This window comes from Syzygium oleosum, unplaced genomic scaffold (genome assembly GCF_021117445.2).
Source record: "Syzygium oleosum isolate NSW1041296 unplaced genomic scaffold, Sole_v2.1 Sole_v2.21, whole genome shotgun sequence".
Lineage (NCBI taxonomy): Eukaryota > Viridiplantae > Streptophyta > Magnoliopsida > Myrtales > Myrtaceae > Syzygium > Syzygium oleosum.
The window spans coordinates 2709069-2734648 of record NW_026607505.1 but is presented as its reverse complement, the minus strand read 5'-3'; the positions used below and the strand labels follow the sequence as shown (position 1 = coordinate 2734648).

Genomic DNA, 25580 nt, shown 5'->3' with positions numbered 1-25580 from the left:
TTTGTCAAGGCAGAGGCCTTGACGGGTTGGAGGTGGAATCTCCGAATGGGAGGCAACATTGATCTGCTGCTGCTTGGCCATGAGATCACTCATCATTTTGGACATGACAGTTGTGATCTGCTCATTGATTATATTCATGTATTCTTTCAGCTTTTCGTCAATCATGGCTGCAATCTCGGCTTGATTGGCCATCCTTCTTTTGGTCACCGATCGAGTATTATGAGGATGAGGGGGATCCGTGGCAAATTACCCGCAAAAGCAACAAGTGGAATAAATACGACAAGTAAGAATAACGAGTCGGTCCATGACATCCTCTAGACCCTCAAGATGAAATTTCTTTCGAACGACCGATTCGTCCAGTAAATCCCGAAATTCCAAATTGCTTTATTCAATAAAAACCTGGACCGATTCCAAAATTTACAAATTATAGCTCAACGTTTTTCATTGAATTGCTCAAAATGGAAAATGTCTCAAAAGAATTCTTATAAAAATCGTTCAGCAACATTTATTACCAAAAAACATCAATAGCATGAAGTACAAATGTAAGCTAACATTCCATCTTAAAAAGAAAGAAAAACTCCCTAAACCAAACTAGAAATCAGATAGTCTTCCTCTTTTTAGAGGCTACGTGATCTATAGATGAATGGGCCTTCAAGGCGCGCCGTAATCGTGCATTCTCTTCAGCCAGAGCATCTGCCTTATCCTAGGCCTTCGTCGCCTTTTCTTCGCTGATTTTGATTTGAGTCTGAAGGGTATGCCGTACTGTCACGACCGGGATCTTCGGGAGTATCTCAGCAGGGATGGTATGATGCTGAATATACCGGGCTGTGGCAAAGTGACTTCTCATCCTTCCGGTGGGCTCATCCGCGGGCCAAATCAGCTTCTGAGTGGAACAATTCTGCCAAGCCTCAGAATGACGCCTAAGCTCGACTCTGTAGGACTCGTCCTTCTCGAACTGGACTTGAAATTCATTGGGCCTGAGTGGAGGTGGGACACCCTGCAGAACTCGGAATTGACGTGTAACTTGAAGGGGCTGATAGCAGGTTGCCCCATAAATGCCCATCAAAGGTACGGGCTTCTGATCGCCATGGTATAATCGAGCCTCAACCTCCCGAAATCACACAGCTTGCCAAAGGAAAATCTTAGAGCTTGGATCCCTGAACAGATGGACCCATTGTGTGTAGTGCAAGCTCTTAGTTTGATCTTGTATTTGTTTGAACCTTAAAATAGGGTTATCAGTCATGTCCATTTCAAATACAGTCATATTTTCCCCAAATTGAGAAAGGTGTGAGAAAAGCCAGATTTGTAAAAGCTCAATCGGGGCTCGAAAAACTCTATCTTTTCCTTTCTTGAATCGTGTCAGAGACATGAAAGTTTTTGCCAGAATTGTGTTTATAAAACTAACTCCACCACATATTTGTTTTACCATCCTAGCTATCACCGGATCAATAGCATTTTGACGGAATGGAAAAACGATGAGTCCAAAAAAAACTAAGATAAAAATTTTAGATCTCACGTGGACGGAGTTATTTTCGAAACATTCAATAAGAAAAGATAATGGGCATGCTTGACAATTACCCTTTAGCACTTTTTCAATTTCCTTTTTAGTCAAATTCAAAAATTCAGCAAGCACTACCACAGGATCTACCTTAATGGGTGGTTCGACTATATCCAACTCAATCGATTTCCCAATGGCAATACTGTATTCTCCCAGAGTCGGTGTGAGCTCAAACTTACCTCCCAACACAAATGTGGTTGTCTCGGGGCACCAAAAATGAGCAAGTGCCTGCATGATCCCACTCTGAACATCTATGTCTAGGATTGGCAGTATGAATCCAATGCGCTTGAGAATGTACTACTGACCATCTGGCTTCAACTGGCCCCATAACTTCTTGAGCTCTAGCTTCGGAGTAGGCACGAAACGGATATCGAGGCGACCCATTCTTATATAGACCACGTGCCAAATGACTCAACCTAAGTCAAGGACCGACTCAAAATAAGATGAAGAAAACCAAAGATAAAGCTCGAGAAATTACCGTCTTTGGGGAAAAAATGTCAATCACAGAGACATGCACATGAATCGTGAGTTTAAATCTTAATCTATCTATCCTAATGGCTTTTGCAAAGTGAAATGATGAACGAAACGACACGTCGCAGCCTCGCGTACAATCATCATGACTAGTCGCGGCCTCGCATACTGTAGTCATGACTAGTCGGGTCCAATCACTTCGGCTTGGTTCGGTCGACAAGGGTAACCTCCATGCATTGTAGCCTCACATGCATGAGGACGACCCTTGAGCCATTTTTTGAAAAAAATTTCGGAATCCAAATGGGATAACCTTTAGCGAAGTCTTACCGCCAAGGTTAAAGAACCATCCAAATACCATCTTAAAACTATGGGTGTGATCCAGGTCCGGTCACGGGTTGTGTGTGGTGTAGTGCAAATACTGTAAATCATGCACAACAATTATATGCAAACACCACTTCAATAGTACAAAAATTAAATCACAATTCCACTCCACCAAGCCTGCAAAACAAAGGGTTAGCCAATCACTACTCCCCTTATAACTCCCATCCTGCAAAACCATTTAACACCTAAGAATGAGAATCCAATCAAATTTTGTCAAATCGAGTGATTTTTCCATAAAAATTTTTGGCCTAAGTCCTCCTTAAAATTTTTTTTAAAAAAATTAAAGTTAATCTCCCCAGCAGAGTCGCCAAGCCGTCGCGACCTAAAAAAATCGGGTTTTCCGATTTTTTGGGCTAATGGATTACTAGATCAATTAAATTAACTAACCTAGCTCGAGTTCTCCCAAACTCTACCAATTCGCAACTTAGGTCCAATTATGAGCATGCAAATATTTTCAATGGGAGTCGCCACTAATCATTTAAGGTAGGTTGATTAGAAACCTAAATAAAATAGCGGGAGTACTATTTTATTTCTGCGAACCAGAAATTATGGATTCGGGGACTTGGTTACGCTAGATTCCCTAATGCCCTTTCGGTACCAATTTCAAGAAAAATACTTAATTTGACAATTTTGATAAATCCTGACTTAGAGTTCAAAGGTGCAGAAATTTTCTTTTTTGATTTTATTTATTTATTTAAATGAAAGCTAACCTATATGTAATGGCGTGCAAAAAATTGACATGCGATTAATGCAACCTAACATGCAAACTATATGTCATGCGACGACGTGACCTATTTCTAATGACGGGCATGTTATTTTTTTGTATTTTTTTTCTTTAATGAAATTCGGAATTAAAAATGCCAATTATCTAAACATGCAATTTTAAACTAAAGAAATTAACCTATTCTAGAGTAATATTTTTGGCATTTTTTTTTATCAAAATTCGAAATTAAAATCAAGTAAAAAAAATATAACGGCTAAATCTTTCGAATTAAGTTTCGATATGAAGCCTGACAGATCGATCCTAAAATTTGAAATACCCGCTATGGAAATAACTCTATCTAAAGCCTGATAGATAGATTTATTTCCACGTGTGTGGTTGCGGATTAGGAAATTTTCCTAATCGATCACATCTTGAAAAAATTTAGATATCTCAAATATCTTGGATATATTAAAAGGATTTTGAAAATTCCAAATTCTATCCAAATTTGATAACATCAGATATCCAAGATTTCAAAAAAAAAAAGGAAATAAATCCTAATTGAAATATTGCCTATTATCTAAGTATGCAAGATTAGATATCATTAAGCACAAATTAGGTAATAAAATATTCAAATCAAATCGGGATAAGATAATTACCTGATTTGCAGATTTCTTTCCTAATTTGAATTTGCAGCGGATCGAGATTGTGACCGGTGGTGCGTCGGGAGCGGCGACGTAACGTCGGGAACAGTGGCGGTGCACGAGCAGCGGTGCACGAGCGATGGCACAGCGTCGAGAGTAATAGCGGTGGTGTCTCGTCGGTGTTGCTCACGGACAGCAGGATTGTGTTTAGTTGGGGACCTCCACGGCTTGGACTGGTTCTCGGCCGAGAGTGCTCTCGGTGGGCTTGGATGCTTAGCCGATTATGGTGGCTGGTTGTGACGCTTTAATCACAAAAGAATCAAGACTGCTCAAGAACTCACTGGACTTCCTGGAAATTCGCTGCTTGCAGTTGCTGTTGATTGGTCGCTGGATAGAGAAGAGACGAGCAGGAGCCGTCACGTGAAGGTGGAGATCATCAGGATCAGCTGGGCTGCTGCTTCGGGGACACTAGGAGGGAGCAACGTTAGCAGAAAGGTGACAAAGTCAACCTCTTGGACTCACGGGTTCAGCCTTCAACTTGGACAAGTCTTCAACTGGGCAGGAGAAGCGACTAGTCTTATGCTTCGGGAAGATGCTTCGCTGCAATTGCAGATTCAGCGATGAAGACTTGCTGGTGTTGCTCACGGTGGCCGGTTGGAGCAAGAAGTTATCCTGCGGCGTTCAAGGTGACCACGAGGGAGAGCAGCACCGCTGGGGATAAACTGCAGAGTCCTTTGGGCGCTGCGAAATAGCAGCGGCAGTGACTCGGGCACGGCAGAGGGGCAGCGTGGACGCAGCGGATGCACCCGTACGCAACCGACTCTCTCTCTTTCTCTCCCTTTTGCTATCTCTAAAAATCTGATTTCTGAAATTATGAAAGCTCCCCCCCAGATTATGAGACATAAACATATATTTATAGTGTAAACCTAGGTCAATTAGCCGGGCTTTCTAGTCCTAATGGGCTTAGGTTTAGGCTTTAATTTAATTCTAAGTGGGCTGAATTAATTTGGGCTTTTCTTTAATTAAGCATAATGGGCTAATTTAAGCTCAAATTAAGACAACCAAGCCCTTTTGCGTGTGATTTTTGGCCCATGCTTTCCGAGTGAGCCGAGTCTTGTTTGGTGCCCGAGCTCGATTTACGTGATGAATTTTAAGCTCGCTTACCACCGCCGATCCGATGCGAAATGTAGTTAATCTATATGAACCTAAACTTTATGCTATGCGATTTGTAATATTTTTGTTCAGGGGTTAAAATTTAATCCCTAATTTTCTATGCAATTAACCACTAAATGATGCGCCGAAATTTTGGTGTCAACACAAGCTCAAGCTCAACCAGTGGTGGCAAATAGACAGATGCACCAGCTGGTAGAGCAGTTTCTCAAATTGAAGTCGCCCAAGTTTACGGGCCGAGGTGACCCTGAAACCGCCCCACGTTGGGTGGAAGAGTTGGAAAAGGCATTCAATTTACTGGGATGCACCGAAATAGAGAAGATTACTCTGGCAACGTATCAACTCCAGGACAATGCTAATGACTGGTGGAAGGCCATCAAAGACCGAGTGTTTCCCGAGGGGGCAGACCAGACTTGGACTGCATTTGTTGAGAGTTTTTATGGGCAATACTTTTCAGAGAGTGCCCAGGAAAAGAAAATGGCGGAGTTCATGAGACTTCGTCAAGGATCAATGACGGTAGTCCAGTATGAAGCAGAATTTGCGAGACTATCGAGATTTGCTCCGAGAATGGTGGAAAATCCACTGAACAAGGCTCGAAGATTCCAGGATGGTTTGAAACCGGATCTTCGTACTCAGATGCTCCTGCTGAATATTCGAGATTATAGAGAATTATATGAACGAGCCCAAACGATGGAACGAGATCAGATGGATAGAGCAGCTGCATCTAGGTCACGGTTTGCTCAAAATCGGGACAATCGCCGCTTTGGTAAGAAACCAATGACGGGTAATAGGCGATTTGTTCCACCGCCTAGGAGGAACATCGGGAAACATAACTAGCAATCGAACAGATTTGGAGCTTGTTTTAGATGCGGGAGCTTGGAACATCAGGTTAGAAGCTGTCCTCAACAGCGCCCTTCAGGACCCCCGATGCAACAACCACCTAGAGTTGGGAATCAAGCCGGGAATGCCCCACCGGCTATTCAAGGAAGACCGCCTGCACAAGGAAGGGTCTATGCAATGGCATGTAAGGATACTGAGGATGCGCCGGGCGTGGTCACAGGTACTATTTCTCTCTGTGATCATGCTGCATATGCGTTATTTGATCCAGGGGCGACCCACTCATTTATTTCAGAGCAGTTTGTTAGGTTGGTTGGTATTGAACCAGTATTGCTTGAAAATATGCTCTGCGTGTCGACCCCACTGCATGATAGGGTGTTAGTATCGATGGGGTGTCTTGACTGTAAAATTGTGATTGGAAATAGAGAAGAAAGAATTGATTTGGCTATATTGGCCATGTATGATTTCGATGTGATCATTGGCATGGATTGGCTGATGAAACAGAAAGCCGTTATGGATTGTGGCAATCGGATGATCCAATTTAACCCCATTGGACATCCTAGGTTTGAATTCCAGGGAAACCGAGGAGGAACCTCGATCCTTGGATTTCCTCGTTTGAGGTGACTAAGTTGCTTGATGAAGGTTGCGAGGGATATCTGGTGAATGTAATGGATCCGATAGTGGCGAAACCTAATTTGGAAGGAATACCCGTAGTATGCAATTTCCCCGAGGTCTTTCCTCAGGAATTGCCGGGTTTACCGCCTGAACGAGAGGTGGAGTTTGTGATTGAACTGGCTCCTGGGACAGAGCCGATTTCAAAGGCACCATATCGGATGTCCTTATCAGAGTTGAAAGAGTTGAAGGTCCAGATGCAGGAATTGCTAGATAAGGGGTTTATTCGTCCTAGTGCGTCTCCGTGGGGAGCGCCGGTCCTGTTTGTGAGGAAAAAGGACGGGACGTTGAGACTATGCATAGATTACTGGCAGTTGAACCAGGTGACTGTAAAGAACAAATATCCACTGCCAAGGATCGACGACCTGTTCGATCAGCTACAAGGAGCTTCAGTGTTCTCCAAGATCGACTTACAGACAGGGTATCACCAGTTGAGGATCCGGAAGGAGGAGATACCTAAGACCGCCTTTAGGACGAGATATGGGCACTATGAGTTTACAGTGATGCCCTTCGGCTTAACGAATGCCCCTGCAACTTTTATGGACCTGATGAATAGGGTATTTAAAGAATTCCTGGATCAGTTCGTCATAGTGTTCATTGACGATATACTGGTGTATTCGAAGAGCCCGGAGGAACACGAAGTACATTTGACTAAGGTACTACGGACCCTGAGGGAGCACGCACTTTACGCCAAGTTCAGTAAGTGTGAATTTTGGCTTAGTAAAGTAGCATTCCTTGGACACATAGTTTCGGGAGACGGAATCTCAGTAGACCCGACTAAGATCGAGGCAGTACTTAAGTGGCCTAAACCAACGTCCGTGACGGAAATTAGGAGTTTCTTGGGATTGGCTGGCTATTATCGATGTTTTGTGGAAAGATTCTCGTCAATAGCCATGCCGCTAACCCGATTGCTTAAGAAGGAAGTCAAGTTTGAGTGGGATGATAAGTGTGAATGGAGTTTTTAGGAACTGAAGCTCAAGCTGACAACCGCTCCAGTGTTGACTATTCCGTCTCGACTCGGAGGGTTTGAAGTTTACAGCGATGCTTCGCTAAGAGGACTCGGTTGTGTACTAATGTAGCACGGAAAAGTAGTCGCGTATGCGTCGCGCCAATTAAGGCCACATGAACTGAATTACCCGATGCACGACTTGGAGCTGGCTGCGATTGTGTTTGCACTCAGGATCTGGAGGCACTATTTGTGCGGGGAAAAGTTCCAAATTTATACGGATCATCAGAGCCTCAAGTACTTATTTTCGCAGAAGGAATTGAACATGAGGCAGCGCAGATGGATGGAACTGCTGAAGGACTACGACTGCGATATTATGTATCACCCGGGGAAGGCGAATCGAGTCGCCAATGCGCTGAGTCGTAAATCAAGTATGGCGCACGTAATGATCAAGGAATGGACCTTACTTGAGAGGCTTAGAGATTCAGAGTTCAAGTTTGAAGTGAGCCACGTATCGAACTTGTTAGCTGCTTTGAGAATAGAACCGGAGATTCAGACCAAGATCCGAGAATTGCAGTATACGGATCCAGAGATTCAGAAGATGATTGAGATGGACGTCGCCAAGAGGAAGTCGGACTATCAGGTGTCCGAGGATGGAGTTTTGAAGTTCCGTGGGCGACTATGTGTACCTGATAATTTGGAGCTCAAGGAAGAAATTCTAAGTGAAGCACACCGCAGTAATTATAGCATCCACCCGGGCAGCACTAAGATGTACCAGAACCTTCGACAGCACTTTTGGTGGAATGGAATGAAGGTTGATGTGGCCAAGCATGTGGCCAAGTGTTTGACGTGCCAACAAGTGAAGGCACAACATTGTAAGCCCGGAGGACTACTGCGACCATTAGAGATGCCTTAATGGAAGTGGGAGCATATCACTATGGATTTCGTAACGGGACTACCGAGAAGCCAGAGAGGACACGATTCCATATGGGTGATAGTGGATCGACTTACTAAATCAGCGCACTTCCTAGCAGTGCGAAAAGATTTCGAATTGGAAAGATACGCCGAACTATATGTGCGACAGATCGTTCGTCTGCATGGAGTACCGGTGACGATCACTTCGGACCGCGATCCGAGGTTCACAGCCAACTTCTGGAAGAGTTTACAGTCGGCCTTGGGAACGAAAGTACAATTCAGTACGGCTTACCATCCGCAGACAGATGGCCAATCTGAAAGGACAATTCAGACACTTGAGGACATGTTAAGAGCATGCGTATTGGATTTTCAAGGCAAGTGGGAAGAACAGTTGTATTTGGTAGAGTTCGCCTATAATAACAGCTACCAGCAGAGTATCCAGATGGCACCATTCGAGGCCTTGTATGATAGAGCATGCAGGACACCAGTGTGCTGGGACGAAGTAGGTGAACGAAGTATTACTGGCCCAGAGTTGGTACAGCAAACAGTGGAAGCTGTTGAAATCATTCGAGAAAGGCTGAAAACAGCCTAAAGTCGCCAGAAAAGCTACGCCGATCGGAGACGACGACCTTTGAAATTTAAAGTCGGAGATCATGTATTCCTTAAGGTGTCGCCAATGAAAGGGGTATCCCGATTTGGTAAGAAAGGAAAGCTGAGTCCAAGGTTTGTCGGACTGTTTGAAATTTTGGAAAAGATTGGAGATATGACGTACCGACTCGCCTTGCCACCTAACTTATCCCAGGTACACAATGTTTTCCACGTGTCGATGTTGAGAAAGTATGAACCAGACCCGACCCATGTTCTAAGGTATGAAGAGATAGGCATGGATGACAGAGTGTCATACGTAGAGAGGCCAGTACGAATTGAGGACAAAAAGGATCGCGTGCTGAGGAACAAAACGATTCAAATGGTCAAGGTTGTATGGGAGCATCATGGAACAGAAGGCGCCACATGGGAAGGTGAAGAGGCCATGCGACGTCAGCACCCCTACTTGTTTGAGGAGTAAGTGGAGATTGCAAATTTTGAGGACGAAATTTTTGTAAGGGGGGAAGAGTTGTAACATCCCGAATTTCGACCCGTTTCCGGGACCAATAAAGTGTATATTATTTCTCGTTTAATTTTAGTAAGTCTCGCCCAGAGCTGATCACTCATGGGATACTAACCCAATGGGAATGGCTAAATAGGAAAAACAGTACGTGGACCGGGGACCCGATCGCGAATTGGGCACCAATTTCGAGAAACGTCGAGGAAATATTTTGGGCCAATATGGGCCGATCTTAGGAAAGTGACGGATTCGATTTAGCCAATGAAGTACGATCGGATCGCGGGTGATTCCACACGACCGAGAGTACACGTGGCGAACGAATCCCGAATTTAATCCAAACGATCGCGACCTCCGGCACTAGTGATAATTCCTCGCATTCTTCCGAAAATCGAGGCCATCACGATTCGGACAACCCTAGGTCGATACGCGTAACCCCTGAACAGCCACCCGTTAGTGAGAGGCCCTAAAATTTCGAAATGAGCAAAATTGATCGCGAAAATTGGACCCGAACTTCGATGTCGAAATTTCGTGGACATTTGCGACTATTTTTCATGGCCGATGCCATTTTAGGGTGGCTACACATATTTGGAGTGTGTACGGTCGAAAAATGGAAATTCGACCCGAAAGTGAAAAATTACCATTTTGACCCTCAAGACTTTGAAGCCGATTTTCGAGGGCGTAAGTGACTATTTTGCGTGACCGACACCATTTCTGAGTGGCCACGTATATTTGGGATTGGTATGGACAAAAATTGGAATTTCGATCCGAAATTGGAAAATTACCAAAATGCCCCTATGCCTATTTTAGTTATTCCGAATTTTGGGCCTAATTTTGGAATTAAATTAAGGTTTTAATTATATTATTATGGTCAGCCCAATTATTGAACCAAATGCCCCCTTTACCCCTCTATTATTGGATGAGGATGAATGTCAACCCTTGGATCAAGGGGTAGGATGGACATGTGGGCTAGATGGGTGACACTTGGATTCCACCCAAGACCACTTTGACCACCTTGGACCCCCTTGGACCAGCCATTCTCTCCCGTTCTCTCCCTCCACGCCGTTTCCTCCTCCTCCGTTTCCTTCGTTGCCACCGTGAAGGCCGTCCGCCGGAGCGCCGCCGCACGCCGTCCAGCCGTGCCGCTGTGCTAGCCTCACCATCTCAGTTTCCCTCTCTTTCTCTCCTCCCTCAGACCGCCGATCAGCCCCGGCCGTGAGGGACACCGCCGGACCGCCGCCGTCCGTACGCCGCGCCGCCGTCCGTACTGTTGGAACGTCGCCGCCGATTCCGCCGTCTACCGGCGATTGGCCGCTCGTTCCCGTCGACTCGAATCGGTTTAGGCGAGTATTAAATCCCTAAATCCAAATTAGTTTAATTTGCACTTTAAATGGGTGAATTAGGGTTTAATTACAGGATGATTTAGATGTGATTTAATGCCCAAATGTGGGCTGTCCTGGTACTGTTCACACCAGAACCGAATTTGGATTAAAATTGTCTAAGTTGGGATTAATTGGATTCTTATTGTGGTTGCTTAGTTTGGGTGATCCAATGGCTAAATGGGACTTGTTTGGGTTAAATTGTGTGAATCCCTGTTGTTGGCATAGTAGCCGAAATTGATTGGTTTAATGGCGGATTTGAATTATATAAATTGGTCTCGGGTTTAAACCATGTATTGAATGCCGAGTTTCAATAAGCTAAAACGGAATGAATTGGGCGTGCCGACAATGTATTGAATTGGTCGAATTATGACGAATTATACTTGGGCACATATGGTGTTAGTGAATTGTATGTTCATGATTGACTTGAATGCCATTATATGTGATTTCGCATAATGTGTTTTGATATGGCTGGAATTGTGAGTGCGAAAGTGCACGTACCTGATGTGGATATATTTGTTGGCCTTCGGGTCGTGGCCTTCGGGTCGATATATTTGTTGGCCTTCGGGTCGTGGCCTTCGGGTCGATATATTTGTTGGCCTTCGGGTCGGAATAATTGTTTTATTCATGAGAATAGCAATTGTGTGCCGAGTATGTTAGCCATGTGCATGTTCAGTGAATTGCACGTGAATATTGTTAGAAAATGTCTAACCTGCAGGGTCATAGTATGAATGATCTGGGCCACGAGCCCATGCCAATTATTGTGATGTTTATGCTATACTATTATGCGTGTTTAATTCGCCTGTCAGGAGGTGCATGTTAGCCTGGTTTAGGTTTAGGGGTTATTTACTTGCCTATTCGTCTCACGGTTGTTGGAAACCGATATTTCAGACCCCCGGCAGTGAGGATGGCAGAACCGCTTGTACGTTTTGGGATTCCCCACTTCATCGAGAAGACTTTTTCCGTTCATCCCGTAGGAGAGGGGAATATGTATATTAGATACTATACTTTAGTATGGGTAGATGTTGGGGAGTTAGAGTCTGCGATCCATGAGTATGTGGCATGGTGTGATAGGACGTATAATGGGGAGGAGACCGGACCCCTTCGGACTTTCGATATCCCGTTTAACGGGAAAGGTGAGATTGATCCCTAGTGTCCCAATGGGGATATAGTAGACCCCGCCACTTCAGTCGACGAGGGTGTGAGCTCCGATGGCGTTCCTATGGAGTACGAGATCGATGAGGTCGAGCCGATAGACATGGAGCCGGATGATGATGAGTTGGTATGGAGCTGGAGGAGGACCCCGAGTGTAACACCCCGGGTCTACGCTGTATAATATTGTCCGCTTTGGGCCCACCGACCTCACGCTTTAAAACGCGTTACGCAGATAGGCCACCCAAGCCTTATAAGCAATCCCAGTGACTTCCCTAGACGATGGACAAGAGACATGCCCCGCCATCCTGTGAAGCCTCCGCCAGAGCTCGCCCTTGTCCAGCCTCTCCGCCCCGGCGACCACTCGCCCTGTCGGACCGGGTCGTTACATTCTCCCTCCTTCGAGCACAGCATCCCGCCGTGGCCCCACACGCGGCCGGAGTCGGCTCTGATACCATTTGTAACACCCCGGGTCTACGCTGTGTAATATTGTCCGCTTTGGGCCCACTGACCCTCACGGCTTTAAAACGCGTTACACAGGATAGGCCACCCAAGCCTTATAAGCAATCCCAGGACTCCCCCCTAGGCGATGTGGGACAAGAGACATGCCCCCTTGCCATCCTAGAAGCCTGCCAGGAGCCGCTCCTTGTCCAGGCCCTCTGGCCCCGGCGACCACTCCCCGCCCTCGTTGGACCGGGTCGTTACACCGAGCCCGAGGCGATGGATGCAGAGGATGAGCCCGAGGAGGCTGAGTCCGAGTTAGACTCGTTAGATTCTGATGAGGAGCTGCCAGATAGTTCTTCTTCATCAGAGTCTTCTGGTTCTGATCCGGACTGGGTCCCCTAGGTTGATCTTAGCCTTAGATGGAACGGCTGCACCTTTTTGACTGAAGCCGTCTTAGCTCAGCAACCTTTGGCCACTGACCCCTTTTTGACCTTAGTGGCCGTTGTTCATTTTTTGTGGTAGTCTGTACTCCCGATAAATGGATATTGTATCTACTTTTGATAGTAATGAAATGTATATGTTTTTAATCATAACGATCTCTCGTGTTGTGCTATCCTTGGTTATCTTATTTATTGTACGGGTGTATATATGTATTTATATATGTTGCTTCCGCATGTGTATTGATCTGTCACGCCCCGTACCCCACGAAGCATGAGCATCCCGCTTATAGGTCGAAATAGTAGTGCGACGCTCCCAGGCTACGTCACCGACCCGAAACCCAAATCAGAGAAAACACGCCTCATGCGGAAACGACGTATATATAATAAATGTATATATACACCCAGACAATTTAAAAGCAACCAAGAGTGGCAAGAGAAAACAAATTACGATCGATTAAACCCCCATATACATTATCCATTTATGAACAAAAAGGTACATCAAAAAGGCCACGAAAAAAAAGGGATCGGTGACCTAGGGGTGTCAAACTAACTACCGGAGGGGTACGGTCAAAAAGTGTCGACCCTCACTCCTATACTGATATCTAACCTACGGTACCCAGTCAGGATCAGAACCCGACGACTCCGAAGAACTCTCGAATCGCTCTTGATCCTCCTCAGAACTCATGGCCTCCAACTCTATCTCTGGCTCAGGGTCTTGTTCTTCGTACTCGTCTATGTCCATAGGCTCAGGGGCTTCTGCGTCCACCTGCTCTAGAGCTGGATCGACTATCTCCGGCTCGAAGGCTAATCCACCAAGCTCCTCGTGCTCTTCCTCTTCTTCCACAATCTCGTACTCAACCTCAGAATCAGGATTGCCCTCCATATCAACATCTACTACATCACCGTCTGGACATTGAATATCTAGCTGACCCTCTCCCACAAACGGGACGTCGGCGGACCTGATGGGACCGAATTCTACTCCAAAACGATCCCGCAAACACCAGGCTAGGTACTCGTGAGTCTCAAAGTGAGCTAAGCCTACGTCTACCCATACTAAAGCATAGTGTCTATAGTACTTCTCCCCGTTCCCCACGGGGTGCACGGTCAGCATACGCTCTATATGGTGGGGAATCCCAAAGCGTAACGGTGCATCGTCGAAGTTCATGGCTGGAGATCTGAAAAGTCGGTTTTACCACAACCGTGAGAAAAACTCAGCAAGTAAAAACCACTAATCCTAAACTAGGCTAATGTGCACCTCCAGAGGGTAAATAAAACACATAAATAGATAAACCAGTATAACAATCAATATAAGTTCACTCGGGCCCATAGCCCAATTCACTACTCCGCCATGCAGGTTAGACTTTTAATATCCTTATAAAACATATTCAATTAAATCGACCCAAAGGCCAACAGCAGTTAAACCGACCCGAAGGCCACGACCCGAAGGCCACAATTTCTCCCGACCCGAAGGCTCGACCCGAAGGCCACAATTTCTCCCGACCCGAAGGCCCGACCCGAAGGCCACAATTTGAATCACTTCAACATGTACATCAATGCGTCCAATATTGATCAATCAACGTCACGAGAGATGAATACAAGCCAAGGCACTCAAGGTTAATCGCCCACACTAATATACCAAGCATACTCATTCTCGACTTAGACGCATTCAACTCATCCTCAAGACAATCAATTTACTTCCGTTCTCACCCAATCCACTCGACATTGATTCGCACATTTATTACAATTCAATGTAATGCACCTAAGGCCCGCCTTGGGTAAATCAAACTTAGTCCTCATTCTCATTGGTACGGGGTCACAAGATAGGATTTATATAAGTCCTAACTAACCTCTAAGAATGCCTAATCCCTTGCCATCAACCAATGACTCAACTAAGTATTCAACTTGGATAAATTGCACAAATTCGGTACTCAATGAACAGTACCAGGGGAGGACACATTTTGCCCACTAAACCACAATTAAACACCCTCATTAGGCTCTAATCTTAAACCCCAATCACCCAACAACCAAATCCACTTGATTAAGGTTCAAATAAGCCTAAATAATCCCCAAAATGTCCACTTCCAAGTCATTAGTACTTGAACTTAATTAGTGCCACACTTAGACAAATTTATGCAATTTCGGTACTGATGAACAGTACCAGGGCAGCAGACTAATTAGGCCTTAATTCACCTCTAAACCATTTCATTAAGCACTAATTAGGTCCCCTAATCACCCCACACAACATTAGGCATATCTAGACCATGATTAGGCTTAATTAACCCCCTAATTACCCTCTAGAATGCACAAATAAACTAATTAAGGGTTTAGGGGTTTATACTCGCCTAAAATCGACTCGAGGCGACGGGAGCGGGCGGTCGATTACCGACACGCGGTGAGAATCGACGGCGGCGCTCCGGGGGCAAGCCGGCGGTCACGGCGGCGCCGGTGTGGCTCACGGTCACCTCGGCCAAAACAGGGGCTGCTGGGCTTGAGGGGATGAGGACAAGGAGAGAGAGACGGTGAGGGCGAGATGGTCGACGAGGGCGGGGCACGGCGGTGGACGGCGGCGCGGTGCCGGCGGGGTGAAGACCGGCTGCGTTTCTCTCTCTCCCGCCTGGAACAGCTGCTGTGGGGCGGACGATTCGGAGGGTGGGGCTGGTCGACGAAGGCTGGGGCAGTGCCAGGGGGTGGTGTGCGGCGGCCAGAGGTCAGCAGCTCCGGCGGCGCGGCTGTTCCGGCGTGAACAGTGGCCGGCGGAGCAGAATGACAGAGGAGCGGCGTGAAGAGGACGATCGTGAAGGCTGGTTGGGGGAGAGAGAACGTGAGCTGAGAGGGATTGAGGAGAGAGAAGAAGCAGGTCAAAAGTGGTCAAACTTGGGTGAGTGGAATCCAAGTGTCATCAATCCAAGGGTTTTGGACAATTTGCCCTTTAATCCAATGGCCTAGATTCATTCCTCTCCAATAATTCAAGGGTATAATGGACAAATGCCCCTAACCAAGGCTGACCAAGTCTAGTTTGGTCTACTTAACCTTAGTTAGTCCCCAAACTTTATCCAAATTTCGGAATAAATTAAAATGGCCTAGGGGCATTTTCGTAATTTTCCGATCCCGGACCGAAATTTCAATTTTTGTCCATACCGGTCCTATATGTTCATGGGAGACATAATACGGTGTCGGATTCGCGAAATTCACTTTCTACGCCTTCGAAAATTGCCTGCGAAGTCCCGGGAATAAAATAATATTATTTTTCCAATTTTTGCCGAAATTCCCGTTTTTGTCCAAAACCACTCTAAATGTACGTGGTCACTCCAAAATGACCTTGGCCATGAAAAATAACCTCAAACGGCCTCCGAATCCTGCCCCGGTGCCCACGGGGGCAAAACCGTAATTTTCCCAATTTTTGTCGAAATTCCTATTTTGAGCCGTTCTTGTCCCAAACTTACTTGGCCACTATAAAATGACGTCCGTCCTACAAAATAGTCATAATTACCCTTGAAATTTTGATATCGGAGTTTGGCTCAATATCGCGATCAAAATAGCTCGTTTTTTTTAAAATCTTAGGATCTCTCACTAACGGGTGGCTGTTTAGGTGTTACGCGTATCGACCTAAGACTGTCCAAGTCTCGATAGTCTCAAATCTCGAGAGAAGGTAAGAGATTATCACCAGTACCGGGGGTCGCGATCGTTCGGATAAAATTTGGAATTTGTTTGTCAGGCGTACTTTCGGTCGTGCGGAATCACCCGCGATCCAATCGCACGTTACTAACTATATCAAATCCATTATCTTCCTAAGATCGGCCCATATTGGCTCAAGATATTCCCTCGACGTTTCTCGAAATCAGTGTCCAATCGTGATCGGTTTCTCGGTCCATGTACCTGTTCCTATTTAGCCTTTCCCATTTGGTTAGTATCCTGTGATTGATCAAGTCCGGGCGAGACTCACTAAAATCACACGAGAATTAATATACGCTTTATTGGTCCCGATAACGGGTCAAAATTCAGGATGTTACAACTCTTCCCCCCTTATAAAAATTTCGTCCCCGAAATTTGTACTCTAAACTTGTTCCTCGAACAACTGGGGGTGTTGATGTCGCATGGCCTCCTCGCTTTCCCATGTAGCGCCTTCCATCCCATGGTGTTCCCAGACTACCTTGACCATCGAAATCGTCTTATTCCGTAGTACTCGATCCTTCCGACCTTCAATTCTGACTGGTCTCTCCACGTACGACACCCTGTCGTCCACGTCTATTTCTTCATATCTTAGAACGTGTGTCGGGTCTGGTTCATACTTTCTCAACATCGACACGTGGAAGACATTGTGTACCTGGGACAAGTTAGGTGGCAGGGCAAGCCTATACGCCATATCGCCAATCTTTTCTAAGATCTCGAACGGTCCGACAAACCTCGGACTCAGCTTCCCTTTCTTGCCAAATCGGGATAACCCTTTCATAGGTGACACCTTGAGGAATACATGGTCTCCAACTTGGAATTCCAAATGTCGTCGTCTCCGATCGGCATAGCTCTTCTGCGACTTTGGGCGTCTTGACCTTTCTCGGATAATCTTGACAACTTCCACTGTCTGCTGGATCAACTCTGGGCCAGTAATACTCCGTTCACCTACTTCATCCCAGCACACAGGAGTCCTACATGCTCTGCCGTATAAGGCTTCAAATGGGGCCATCTGGATACTCTGCTGATAGCTGTTATTATATGCAAACTCTACCAAATGCAGGTGTTCTTCCCATTTACCTTGGAAGTCCAATACACAGGCCCTTAACATATCCTCGAGGGTCTGAATTGTCCTTTCTGATTGTCCATCAGTCTGCGGATGGTAAGCTGTACTGAACTGTACCTTCGTTCCCAAGGCCGTCTGCAGACTTTTCCAAAAATTCGCCGTAAACCTCGGGTCACGATCTGATGTAATTGTTACCGGCACTCCATGCAGTTTAACGATGTGTCTCACATACAGTTCTGCATACCTTTCCAGCTCGAAATCCTTTCGTACAGCAAAGAAATATGCCGACTTCGTAAGTCGATCCATAATCACCCAAATGGAATCATGCTCTCTTTGGCCTCTCGGCAATCCGGTTACAAAGTCCATGGTCATGTGTTCCCATTTCCACTCTGGAATTTCCAACGGTCGCAGCAGTCCTCCAGGTTTACAGTGTTGCGCCTTTACCTGCTGACATGTCAAACACTTAGCCACATACCTGGCCACATCCGTCTTCAATCCATTCCACCAATAATATTGTCGTAGATTCTGGTACATTTTCGTACTGCCAGGGTGGATACTGTAATTGCTGCGATGAGCTTCTCTTAGTATCTCTTCCTTAAGCTCAGTATCATCAGGTACACACCATTGTCCTCTAAATTTCAAGATTCCATCCTCTGATACTTGGAAATCTGGCTTCCTTGTAGCGGCATCCATTTCCACGATTTTCTGAATTTCCTGATCCGTGGACTGCAGCGCCTTAATCTTGGTCCGAATCTCCGGCTCGATTCTCAAAGTAGCCAGCAGATTTGACACATGGCCTAATTCAAATTTAAATTCCGAGTCTCGAAGTTTTTCCAATAACGTCCACTCCTTGATCATCATATGCGCCATACTTGATTTGCGACTTAGCGCATCCGCCACTCGATTCGCCTTTCCAGGGTGGTACATGATGTCGCAATCATAATCTTTCAGAAGTTCCATCCATCTACGCTGCCTCATATTTAGCTCTTTTTACAAAAACAGATATTTGAGGCTCTGATGATCCGTAAAAATCTGGAACTTTTCCCCACATAAATAATGTCTCCAGATTTTAAGTGCAAAAACAATGGCAGCCAACTCTAGGTCATGCGTTGGATAGTTCAACTCATGTGGTCTCAACTGACGTGACGCATATGCAACTACTTTTCCATGCTGCATTAGTACACAACCGAGTCCTCTGAGTGAAGCATCACTGTAGACCTCAAATCCACCAGGTCCAGATGGAATAGTTAAGATTTGAGCTGTTGTCAGTTTGTGCTTAAGTTCCTGAAAGCTTCGTTCGCACTTGTCATCCCATTCAAACTTAACCTCTTTTTTTAGTAATCGCGTTAATGGCATGGCTATCGACGAGAATCCTTCCACGAAACGTCGATAATAACCGGCCAATCCCAAGAAACTCCTGATTTCCGTCACTGATGTCGGTCTGGGCCACTTAAGCACTGCCTCAATCTTAGTTGGATCCACGGATATTCCTTCTCCCGATACAATATGTCCAAGGAATGCTACCTTGCTAAGCCAGAACTCGCATTTGCTGAACTTCGCATAAAGTGCGTGCTCCCTCAACGTCCGTAATACTTCAGTCAAATGCACTTCATGTTCTTCTGGACTCTTCGAGTATACTAGAATATCGTCGATGAACACAATGACGAACTGGTCCAGGAATTCCTTAAAAACTCTGTTCATCAGATCCATGAAAGCTGCAGGGGCATTCGTCAAACCGAATGGCATGATCGTAAACTCGCAATGCCCATACTCGTCCCTAAATGCGCCTTGGGTATATCCTCCTTCCGAATTCTTAACCGATGATACCCGGTCCGTAGATCAATCTTGGAGAACACTGACGCTCCTTGCAACTGATCGAATAAGTCGTCAATTCTGGGCAGTGGATACTTATTCTTTATAGTCACCTTATTCAACTGCCGATAGTCTATACATAATCTCAACGTCCCGTCCTTTTTCCTCACAAATAGGACTGGCGCTCCCCATGGAGACGCGCTAGGACGAATGAACCCTTTATCCAGCGGTTCTCGCATTTGGACTTTCAACTCCTTTAACTCCGATAGGGACATCCGATATGGGGCCTTAGAAATCGGTTCGGTCACTGGGCCAATTCTATTACGAACTCCACTTCCCGCTCTGGCGGTAGGCCTGGCAATTCCTGAGGGAAAACCTCGGGGAAATTGCACACAATAGGGATTTCTTCCAACTTGGGTTCCGCTAAGGTCGGATCCTTAACATTAACAAAATATCCCTCACAACCTTCTTCGAGCATCTCAGTTGCCTCTACTGAGGAGATCCAAGGGATTGTGGTTCCTCCTCGGTTTCCCTGAAATTCAAACCTAGGATGTCCAATCGGATTAAATTGGACTGTCCTATTGCCGCAATCCATAACGGCTTTCTGCTTCGTCAGCCAATCCATACCGATGATCACATCGAAATCATACATGGCTAACACAGCCAAATCAATCCTTTCCTCTACATTCCCAATCACGATTTTACAGCCCAAGCACCCCAATGATACTAACACCCTATCATGCAATGGGGTCGTCACACATAACATGCTTGCAAGTAATATAGGCTCCAGACCAACCAATCTAACAAACTGTTCTGAAATAAACGAATGGGTTGCCCCGGGATCAAATAACGCATAGGCAGCATGATCACAGAGAGAGATGGTACCTGTGACCACGCCTGGCGCGTCCTCCGCATCCTTACGCGCCATTGCGTATACCCGTGCTTGTGCAGGTGGTCTGCCTTGAATAGCCGGTGGGGGATTTCTGGCATGATTTCCTACTCTGGGCTGCTGATGTTGTCCTGGGGGTCCTAAAGGTCGTTGTTGGGGACAATCCTTTATCTGGTGTCCCAAACTCCCGCAACGAAAACAAGCCCCGAATTTATTTGGCGACTGGCTGGGTTTCCCTATATTCCTTCTCGGAAGTGGAACAAACCGTCTATTGCTAGCCATCGGCTTCTTGCCGAAGCGACGATTGTCCCGATTCTGATTAAACCTTGAACCCGATGCTGCTGTCCTTTCCATCTGATCTCGCTCCATCGTTTGGGCTCGCTCATACAATTCTCTGTAATCTTTGATATTCAACAAAAGCATCTGGGTACGAAGATCCGACTTCAGTCCATCCCGGAATCTACGAGCTTTATCCAGCGGATTCTCAACCATCCTTGGGGCGAATCTGGACAGTCTTGTGAACTCTGCTTCGTACTGAACTACTGTCATCGACCCCTGACGAAGTCTCATGAACTCCGCCATCTTCTTCTCTTGGGCACTCTCTGAGAAAAACTGCCCATAGAAATGCTCAACAAAAATTGCCCAGGTCTGTTCCATATTTTCTGGAAATACTCTATCCTTAACTGCCTTCCACCAGTCGTGCGCATTATCTTGCAGCTGGTAAGTCGCCAACGAAATCTTTTCTGCCTCAGTACACCCTAACAAGTCGAATGCTTTCTCCAACTCCTCCACCCAACGTGGGGCGGTTTCTGGGTCACCTCTGCCCGTGAACTTGGGCGGTTTCAGCTTAAGAAACTGCTCCACCAACTGGTGTATTGGTCTAGCTGCTACCATTGGTTGAGCTTGAGCTTGCCGGGCTTGGGCTTGATTCCCATTGATGGCAGCGGCTGCTGCAGCCCCAGCAGCCTCAGCAATGACTGTTGCTCTATCTTGGGCCTGTCTGCCCATGACATTCCCTATTTCTCTTAGGGTTTCGATCACTTGTTCCATTCTGGGGTCTACTGCAGCTCCAGCATTGACTCCGGGGTTTCCTGCCGCTCTAACACCCGTCTCGAGGTCTTCTACAGCTCTCGCTCGAGCACGACCTCCACCTCTAGTTCCTCTTCCTGTGCCCCTCCTTGGGACTCTTCTCACACTTCCTCCTTCGCTGCTCATCCTTCCAAATCTGAGTGCTCAACTACCTAATATAATTCCGTCCAGGAATTAGAGACCTAAACCAAACAATCCGGTCTAAGTCCTAGGCAGGTATCAATACAAAAGCAATGAAACACTCAGCATGCAGCTAGCATAACGGCACATAATTTCACCCAAGAACTCGCACATTTACCTTGGGTCCTGCCACACCTGCATAATACTGGTTCAAATAATCACCACAACATTCAAACACAAGCAATTTGGAGGTACTCTTAGCACACTAGGTCACCCTATGGCTACCCATGGTCGCTCCTCCCTAACACTCCAGGGCTCGACCAGAATGGACCGAGCTGTCCTTCCTCTGATACCACTTCGAACGAGGATGTCACGCCCCGTACCCCACGAAGCATGAGCATCCCGCTTATAGGTCGAAATAGTAGTGCGACGCTCCCAGGCTACGTCACCGACCCGAAACCCAAATCAGAGAAAACACGCCTCATGCGGAAACGACGTATATATAATAAATGTATATATACACCCAGACAATTTAAAAGCAACCAAGAGTGGCAAGAGAAAACAAATTACGATCGATTAAACCCCCATATACATTATCCATTTATGAACAAAAAGGTACATCAAAAAGGCCACGAACAAAAAGGGATCGGTGACCTAGGGGTGTCAAACTAACTACCGGAGGGGTACGGTCAAAAAGTGTCGACCCTCACTCCTATACTGATATCTAACCTACGGTACCCAGTCAGGATCAGAACCCGACGACTCCGAAGAACTCTCGAATCGCTCTTGATCCTCCTCAGAACTCATGGCCTCCAACTCTATCTCTGGCTCAGGGTCTTGTTCTTCGTACTTGTCTATGTCCATAGGCTCAGGGGCTTCTGCGTCCACCTGCTCTGGAGCTGGATCGACTATCTCCGGCTCGAAGGCTAATCCACCAAGCTCCTCGTGCTCTTCCTCTTCTTCCACAATCTCGTACTCAACCTCAGAATCAGGATTGCCCTCCATATCAACATCTACTACATCACCGTCTGGACATTGAATATCTAGCTGACCCTCTCCCACAAACGGGACGTCGGCGGACCTGATGGGACCGAATTCTACTCCGAAACGATCCCGCAAACACCAGGCTAGGTACTCATGAGTCTCAAAGTGAGCTAAGCCTACGTCTACCCATACTAAAGCATAGTGTCTATAGTACTTCTCCCCGTTCCCCACGGGGTGCACGGTCAGCATACGCTCTATATGGTGGGGAATCCCAAAGCGTAACGGTGCATCGTCGAAGTTCATGGCTGGAGATCTGAAAAGTCGGTTTTACCACAACCGTGAGAAAAACTCAGCAAGTAAAAACCACTAATCCTAAACTAGGCTAATGTGCACCTCCAGAGGGTAAATAAAACACATAAATAGATAAACCAGTATAACAATCAATATAAGTCCACTCGGGCCCATAGCCCAATTCACTACTCCGCCATGCAGGTTAGACTTTTAATATCCTTATAAAACATATTCAATTAAATCGACCCAAAGGCCAACAGCAGTTAAACCGACCCGAAGGCCACGACCCGAAGGCCACAATTTCTCCCGACCCGAAGGCCCGACCCGAAGGCCACAATTTCTCCCGACCCGAAGGCCCGACCCGAAGGCCACAATTTGAATCACTTCAACATGTACATCAATGCGTCCAATATTGATCAATCAACGTCACGAGAGATGAATACAAGCCAAGGCACTCAAGGTTAATCGCCCACACTAATATACCAAGCATACTCATTCTCGACTTAGACGCATTCAACTCATCCTCAAGACAATCAATTTACTTCCGTTCTCACCCAATCCACTCGACATTGATTCGCACATTTATTACAATTCAATGTAATGCACCTAAGGCCCGCCTTGGGTAAATCAAACTTAGTCCTCATTCTCATTGGTACGGGGTCACAAGATAGGATTTATATAAGTCCTAAGTAACCTCTAAGAATGCCTAATCCCTTGCCATCAACCAATGACTCAACTAAGTATTCAACTTGGATAAATTGCACAAATTCGGTACTCAATAAACAGTACCAGGGGAGGACACATTTTGCCCACTAAACCACAATTAAACACCCTCATTAGGCTCTAATCTTAAACCCCAATCACCCAACAACCAAATCCACTTGATTAAGGTTCAAATAAGCCTAAATAATCCCCAAAATGTCCACTTCCAAGTCATTAGTACTTGAACTTAATTAGTGCCACACTTAGACAAATTTATGCAATTTCGGTACTGATGAACAGTACCAGGGCAGCAGACTAATTAGGCCTTAATTCACCTCTAAACCATTTCATTAAGCACTAATTAGGTCCCCTAATCACCCCACACAACATTAGGCATATCTAGACCATGATTAGGCTTAATTAACCCCCTAATTACCCTCTAAAATGCACAAATAAACTAATTAAGGGTTTAGGGGTTTATACTCGCCTAAAATCGACTCGAGGCGACGGGAGCGGGCGGTCGATTACCGACACGCGGTGAGAATCGACGGCGGCGCTCCGGGGGCAAGCCGGCGGTCACGGCGGCGCCGGTGTGGCTCACGGTCACCTCGGCCAAAACAGGGGAGGCTGCTGGGCTTGAGGGATGAGGACAGTGGAGAGAGAGACGGTGAGGGCGAGATGGTCGACGAGGGCGGGGCACGGCGGTGGACGGCGGCGCGGTGCCGGCGGGGTGAAGACCGGCTGCGTTTCTCTCTCTCCCGCCTGGAACAGCTGCTGTGGGGCGGACGATTCGGAGGGTGGGGCTGGTCGACGAAGGCTGGGGCAGTGCCAGGGGGTGGTGTGCGGCGGCCAGAGGTCAGCAGCTCCGGCGGCGCGGCTGTTCCGACGTGAACAGTGGCCGGCGGAGCAGAATGACAGAGGAGCGGCGTGAAGAGGACGATCGTGAAGGCTGGTTGGGGGAGAGAGAACGTGAGCTGAGAGGGATTGAGGAGAGAGAAGAAGCAGGTCAAAAGTGGTCAAACTTGGGTGAGTGGAATCCAAGTGTCATCAATCCAAGGGTTTTGGACAATTTGCCCTTTAATCCAATGGCCTAGATTCATTCCTCTCCAATAATTCAAGGGTATAATGGACAAATGCCCCTAACCAAGGCTGACCAGGTCTGGTTTGGTCTACTTAACCTTAGTTAGTCCCCAAACTTTATCCAAATTTCGGAATAAATTAAAATGGCCTAGGGGCATTTTCGTAATTTTCCGATCCCGGACCGAAATTTCAATTTTTGTCCATACCGGTCCTATATGTTCATGGGAGACATAATACGGTGTCGGATTCGTGAAATTCACTTTCTACGCCTTCGAAAATCGCCTGCGAAGTCCCGGGAATAAAATAATATTATTTTTCCAATTTTTGCCGAAATTCCCGTTTTTGTCCAAAACCACTCTAAATGTACGTGGCCACTCCAAAATGACCTTGGCCGTGAAAAATAACCTCAAACGGCCTCCGAATCCTGCCCCGGTGCCCACGGGGGCAAAACCGTAATTTTCCCAATTTTTGTCGAAATTCCTATTTTCAGCCGTTCTTGTCCCAAACTTACTTGGCCACTATAAAATGACGTCCGTCCTACAAAATAGTCATAATTACCCTTGAAATTTTGATATCGGAGTTCGGCTCAATATCGCGATCAAAATAGTTCGTTTTTTTTAAAATCTTAGGATCTCTCACTAACGGGTGGCTGTTTAGGTGTTACGCGTATCGACCTAAGACTGTCCGAGTCTCGATAGTCTCAAATCTCGAGAGAAGGTAAGAGATTATCACCAGTACCGGGGGTCGCGATCGTTCGGATAAAATTTGGAATTTGTTTGTCAGGCGTACTTTCGGTCGTGCGGAATCACCCGCGATCCAATCGCACGTTACTAACTATATCAAATCCATTATCTTCCTAAGATCGGCCCATATTGGCTCAAGATATTCCCTCGACGTTTCTCGAAATCAGTGTCCAATCGCGATCGGTTTCTCGGTCCACGTACCTGTTCCTATTTAGCCTTTCCCATTTGGTTAGTATCCCGTGATTGATCAAGTCCGGGCGAGACTCACTAAAATCACACGAGAATTAATATACGCTTTATTGGTCCCGATAACGGGTCAAAATT

General features: G+C 46.3%; 1 protein-coding gene across 1 annotated transcript; it reads left to right on the top strand.

Annotated features, from left to right (window-relative positions):
• Positions 1-5107: 5107 nt before the first annotated feature.
• On the top strand, positions 5108-8491 carry LOC130140748 (uncharacterized). The gene is made up of 4 exons (XM_056321042.1): positions 5108-5658; positions 5813-5984; positions 7693-8150; positions 8464-8491. Exons 1-4 carry the CDS (start codon positions 5108-5110, stop codon positions 8489-8491), a joined length of 1209 nt encoding a protein of 402 aa, XP_056177017.1.
• Positions 8492-25580: the final 17089 nt, after the last annotated feature.